Source organism: Hyposmocoma kahamanoa, unplaced genomic scaffold, assembly GCF_003589595.1.
Source record: "Hyposmocoma kahamanoa isolate Upper Pololo Valley unplaced genomic scaffold, ASM358959v1 93, whole genome shotgun sequence".
In the NCBI taxonomy this organism is placed as follows: domain Eukaryota; kingdom Metazoa; phylum Arthropoda; class Insecta; order Lepidoptera; family Cosmopterigidae; genus Hyposmocoma; species Hyposmocoma kahamanoa.
In genome coordinates, this window is record NW_020654810.1 from 16784584 (window position 1) to 16790907 (window position 6324).

Sequence of the window (6324 nt, forward strand, 5' to 3'; positions counted from 1 at the left end):
ACCGATATGCAAACCACTCGACCACAGTCAATTTAAAAGAAAATGCATAAATAAAAACCAAATAGTTATATTTTTACTTACAATTACAAAACGATTACATTATCGTAGTAAGTAATTGCCTATAAAAACAAAATACAATAATTCTGAGATGTGAGAGGGACGTATTACGAACTCTATGTATGTTACCTACTTGTAAGTTAATTTTGAACTAAAAATCTTCTGCCTATTCCAACCTCTGTTCATTAGTGACAAACTCAGGTATCAGTTTCTTATGTATATATTTATTTAAGCCGCCATAAAATTTACATAGCTTGCTTTGGACAGTGGTATCAAAAGACGAAAAGTAAACTTGAAGTATATTTTACGTTTTTATCTCAACTCTTATACCAACATCCCCTTAATATTTACCTAAATAAGTTAATATATTACATTACAACATACTCAACAAGAATATCAACAATGGACTCGATAATTACAAATAATATAAATACGCATACGTACAAGGTACATATTTCGTTATGTTAAATACGTAGATAACAGGTTAATTTAATACCATCGAGGCAGATCTTGATCCCACTGTGAAGTCTTTGTATTGAGAGAACACGCAGAGCTAGAAAATAAACAGATATTTAGATTATCATTATATCACTAAACGACGTTATTTTTAATCTGTCGAACTAGATTATGTAAAGGTTTCTTGAAAAACATGACAATGCTACTATGAAAGTAGAGTAAGTAAAAACTTCTAGTTCTTTTACTTTTGATCTCGCTAAGACCTAGCAAACTTACACTTAATGAAATTACAGGCACGAGGGACTTGTCAACTTATGTCTCAGCGTGAGGAACAGTGCCCCTAAGATCTTTGCGATTTAAAGCTCTGAGTGGCACTGCAACTGTTAAGGATAGGCGTGTCGCTTACCACCAGGCGCATGACTTGTTCGTCTTGTCACTAGGTATTATAAAAAAAAGTACAATATATATTTAACTTCGTTATGATGGAGGTACAAATTCTTTAAGAATAATACTACTAAAATACTAAATAGTACAATTTCGGAACATTTTTTTGGTACCAAATATGTTAGAATTCGTTAAGATGCACACAGCACTCTGAAATATCAACATATTTTGTCTTATTTCTCAGAAACTAACCAGCAGATCGAGCTGGAGTTTCCTTTACTTCAGAGTACTATTAAGGTACAAATTTTTGGAATAAGAAGTTTTTATAGTTATTACATAAATACTGGTAATCCGAGGTACACCCGCCGTATTGACTGTCAATTTCAAAACCTTTGAAATTGCTATAACTTCGTTCTGATGGAGGTATAAATTTTTAAAATAGAGGTACTAAATAGTACAAATTATGTACATTTTTTAGATACCAACCCTTGTCAGGATCCGTTAAGGTACACTCTTACAAGTTACTGGTAGATTCGAAGTGAAACAATGGATGACACCCGTCAATTGTTTCGAATTCAGGCTGACCAATGCAGATGTCACAGTAATGCAATGACAAAAAAGATATGGCAGAATAGTTTTCAAAGAAATTAAATGACATTTCGTCTCTATTTCTGATTATATACTCGATGGCAACGATGGAGCTCTCGCGACGTGATTTTCGTGTCATGATTTATTATGACAAAAAAGGTTTAAATCAGAAAAATGTTTTTTTTAACTTTTAGCCACAACTTTAGGATACTGCTTGTTCACGAACTACAGTTTTCAATTGGTTTACTGAATTTAAAAGAGGACGGGGAAGCTTTGAAGATGAGGCGAAGTCAGATCGGCCGCCAACCGCAGTGGCTTAAGAAAACGTTCAAGCTATCTAAAAAGTAATTCGTAAAACTGACGAACCACATATGCAGAGCTTGAGCCAGAACTGGGCATTGTATCAGCAGCGTTGCAAACAATTATTCACGGACACCTGTCTCTCCATAAGTGTTGTTCGAGATGGGTTCCGCACAAACTTAACGATGAGCAGAAAGAACGTCGCGTGGTATGGTGCAAATTTATGATAGATAAATTCGACGCTGGTGAGAAAAAAAACGTTTATGATATACTGTTAGATGACGAAACATGGTTATATAACTATGATCCTGAAACAAAGCGACAGTCCACTGTATGGTGCTTTGAAGATGAGCCGACGCCAACGAAACGTACACGAAGCGCACAGAAACAAATGGTCGCCTCATTTCTCTGCATGACGGGACACATTGCTACTGTAGTGCTACAGGATCAAAGGACAGTTAACTCCGAATGATATTTAACAGTTTGTGCCCCAAAAATGTTGTCAGCTTAGTTGACAAGCAGCCAAAGTCAGGAATCCCGCACCTCCTCTGGTATCACGACAACGCCGCTCCACACTTCTACTAGAACACTTGACTATTTTCGTTCAAAAAATGTATCTATCCTGCCTCATCGGCCTTCCACCTTCTGATTTTTACCTCTTTCCAAAAATTAAAAGGCAAGCGATTTGAAAGCAAAGAATGTGCCTTGGCTGCTTACAATTTGGAGATTTTTGAGATGTCTAAAGAAGAGTGGTCATCGATATTTTCCAAGTGGTTTAGACGAATGGAAAAGTGTACATGTATTTAAGGTGAATACTTTGACAAAATCAATACCTGTAATAAAGAATAACTTTTTGAAAATCTAATTTCTTTTGGCATGACTCTCGTATAGAATCATCCACTGGGAGATTACAAAGGCAACAAATTTTAATTGCATAATCCTTATTGCAGTAATAAACCATGTCGTCATTGATCTCTATATGAATACTTCACAATTAACGAAATGTTATCAAGAACTAATATGGTCCTCATATTAAGATAACAAAAAAGATAACATGATACTATTGAACCGCTAATAGTCTATATACACTGATATTTATTATTTATACTGAATTCACCTGCACCAGTCAGTCATTTAGGAGACTTCGCACAGTCACAACTTTTAACATACGAAGTCTCCTAAATCTTCGCATGTTAAAAGTTATTATCGTCACAACATTATACAGGGTAGTGGTGGGTCATAGAAAAAATTCCATTTTTACAAAATCATACTTTTCAGAAAAAAAAAATATTTTTGAATATTTTCCACATTTGACAGTGACACTTGTCAAAAGTTGAAGATACTGAATGAAGTAATCTGTGAATGAACTGTATTTATGAGAATTTGTGAAAATAAGCCAAGCATGGTTTAGAAAATTACATTTAGCAATGTTTATACAATTTTACTTTATAATTCATCACAAGATATATCTAAACGCATAACATAACACGAGTCTTCGAATTGTATTTTTCCAGTTTTTCAGAAATATTTCCTGAAAAATTTCTACTATTCGAAATTTTTCAGCAAATTACCCAACGCTATACATATTCGGTATTCTTGGATTCTATACCTATATTTTTAATGAAAAACTTAAAAATATGTGTGGATTCATATAACATCACCATGCATGAATAGTAGAAGTAAAGAAAAGCATAGTTAAATTCTTGATTTACTTCTAGATATTGATACAGAATCATGCATCATTAATCATGGCAGAAATGATTCATGGATTCTTATCAGTCAGCTGGAAGCACATCAAGTACGTCACGATACTCTTGGCATGTTTGTGTCTCAAGTGGTTTCTGTTTGTGAGCTTTGAATTAACCTGATTTCAAAACGGTTTAAGAATGTATTTTAATAGGTCATCATTTCCTGCTTACTTAGCAATCAATAGCGTGGTGGAAGCAAATGTACAAAATGTATTTTTATAAGCTTATTGCTACAAGTAAATTAGTCGTAGAACAGTAGAACAGCCCTGAATAATTATCAATAATTACAGGTTTCTTAACACAGTATAGTTTCTTTTTATTTTCCTGTTTCTTTTTGACCCATTTTTGTAGGTTTTACTTGTGACCATGGACCATGTAACAATTCAGAAATATCAGGAAAATAATAAAAAATCGTCTCATGGTAACAAACCTGTGACTACTGATAGTCATTTAGTGAATAAACATGGAAGTCTTACAATCTATAAAGCGGCCCTAAACTAAACAAAAATATGTGCATTTTGTTTACCTATGATAACACATTTTGTGTTTGAGTAGAAATATAATCTTTCAAAACACCATGAAAAAGACAAAAGTGTTAAGTCTATTAATAAGTTACCTTGTCTTTTAGTTGCTGGCACATATGCAGGGCGGCTGACAACATAAACAACACATCACTCAACCAAGGTACAGCACAATCAGCCTGGCACGAGTCGATCCTCATCATGCCATGGACTGAACTTAGCTGGTATGCCACGAATATCAACTTGTGGGACTGGATGTAGAATGATATTGCTAAATCTTCAGGCAGATTTGGTGACAGTGCTTTCTGAAACATAATTTTACAATTGTAACCAACAGCCTGCTGCAAGATAAACTGTAACCTGGACTAAGTAAAGCTTCAAGGGGACTACTAGAATGAAGGAGGTAAGGTGGTAAGTAGGAATTTGCCATAGGATTTTATAATGTGAAATAAGTACACCAACTGCGTTCTTTTGATTTGTATCAGCTTACAAAAACTAGTGGGGTCAATTTGCAATTAATGGGCGAAAGCAAATTGCATTTCATGCAAGATACTAAATTAACAACACTTAACATATTGACTCTTACCATATTCCTACTTTTCATAAGTTCATCTATTGCTTTTTTTTTAGGCAATACTAAAGCAGTTCGAGCTCGTTGCAATGATCCAATCAGGCACTGAATTATGTGCAAAACCTCCTCTGATGATCTGCAAATTGAAATTTTATTATTATTTGAATTAATTCTAATTTTGTAGTATTCTTTAAACTCGTTTTGTTTTTTCTTAGAGAAGATTCATGTTGTACACTGTGTCATATATGAACATTATCTAGTAGTATTATAGTATACAAATCAGAGAACAGCCAGAAATATCAGGAATGGTGATGGACTAGTTACAGACTAAGTGGGCAAAGAATGAAAATTAGACATCAAAACAAAAATACCTGAATACATAATGTTTATCCACATTGTCAATGTAACCAATAGCCTGCTGCAGGTGGTTCGCTGCATCTTGGATCTGCTGAAGCTTCCATGGGCCATCTTGATTGATAGAGGTACGGCAAATAGTATGCATTTGCCTTAACACTTTGAAACTTATGTCCTGAAGAAGCCACATTTACATAATTCTAATATGTTAAATTACCTTAATTCTTCACTTGTCCCAGAGAGACACTAATTTTTTTTAGATGATGGATGAGAACACACATGCACATTAGAGACATAGTACACTAGGTCCCTAATGTGCTCTCTGATGCTATAGTACCAAAATCTTTAAGGACACCATGGTCTCTAAGATAAGTGACTGATTAAACTAATAAAATATGGCCTCAATAAATTTAACAGTCCATGTATGTAAGTAAATAAACGCAAACCTACTTATGTAACTTACTTGCTATTGTAGTTATTCTATTTCCGTGCATACTATGAAATACAATAGCAATTTGATGACATTTCCTATCAATTCTATTTATCAAACCAATTTAGTGAAGTAAGAAGCATGACTTTCAACTACAATAACCTTAAGAATTTATTTTCTATTTTAAGTCCTTTTATACTTACAGCATGTGTAATACTATCGCCTGTAAGTGTAACTATGCACTTCAGCTGTTCAGGCTGCGACGTCAGGATAAATTTGTCTTGTTTTTGCCCTTCATTGCCATATAAAGGCACGGGAAATCTGTGAGCACACTCCTACAGACAATTTATTTCTATTATTAGTGTAAACTTTTTTGTAGCAACATAGTGAAAAAAAATACTAACATACATTCGTTATTACATAGCATTTTATAATCGGATTTTAATCTAAGACTCTGCCCACACCATGGAATAAAACAATTCTATGTTACTGTATGAAAACTAAGTACTTGGTAAAAAATCCTTAAACGTTATTTTAATGGCATATTTATTAATTGTTTTATTACAACCGTAGCCATTTAAACAGTGTGACTGCTCTTTAGCGGAAGATCGAATGCACGTCCTCGGAATAGATAAAAACAATATTAGACATGGAAATTGCTTACGACCAACACAGAATGCAACTGGTGTAAAATAGCGTGAACCTCTTCACGTAATACCCATTCAAACTCCTCTTTCTGAAACAATTGACGCGATATGAATAACAATATAAAATAATCGACGACCTCCAGTAAAACAACGTCTCACAAAACAATCGTTATAACAATTCAATAATCTTGAATAAATACACACCAAATTAGCAGCTTCCTCTTTTTCGTTGTCGCTCATTTCAAAGGAGTTTTAGGCAAATAGAACA

General features: G+C 34.0%; 1 protein-coding gene across 1 annotated transcript; it reads right to left on the bottom strand.

Annotated features, from left to right (window-relative positions):
* LOC113237453 (protein rogdi) lies at positions 1 to 6324 on the bottom strand. Its single transcript, XM_026473935.1, has 7 exons — positions 6261 to 6324; positions 6074 to 6145; positions 5613 to 5744; positions 4997 to 5154; positions 4641 to 4761; positions 4150 to 4359; positions 1 to 610 (listed from the first exon to the last, which is right to left on the bottom strand). The coding sequence occupies exons 1-7, from the start codon at positions 6294 to 6296 to the stop codon at positions 542 to 544; spliced, it is 798 nt and encodes a 265-aa protein (XP_026329720.1). The 5' UTR covers positions 6297 to 6324; the 3' UTR covers positions 1 to 541.

Bases quoted from the DNA above. Each gene is read 5' to 3' on its own strand.
- LOC113237453 (XM_026473935.1), bottom strand. From the start codon at position 6,296: ATGAGCGACAACGAAAAAGAGGAAGCTGCTAATTTG. The intron at 6,146-6,260 runs GTGTGTATTTAT...CAATTGTTTCAG, and splicing joins AAGAGGAAGCTGCTAATTTG to AAAGAGGAGTTTGAATGGGT. The intron at 4,762-4,996 runs GTATTTTTGTTT...TTCAATTTGCAG, and splicing joins GATAAACATTATGTATTCAG to ATCATCAGAGGAGGTTTTGC.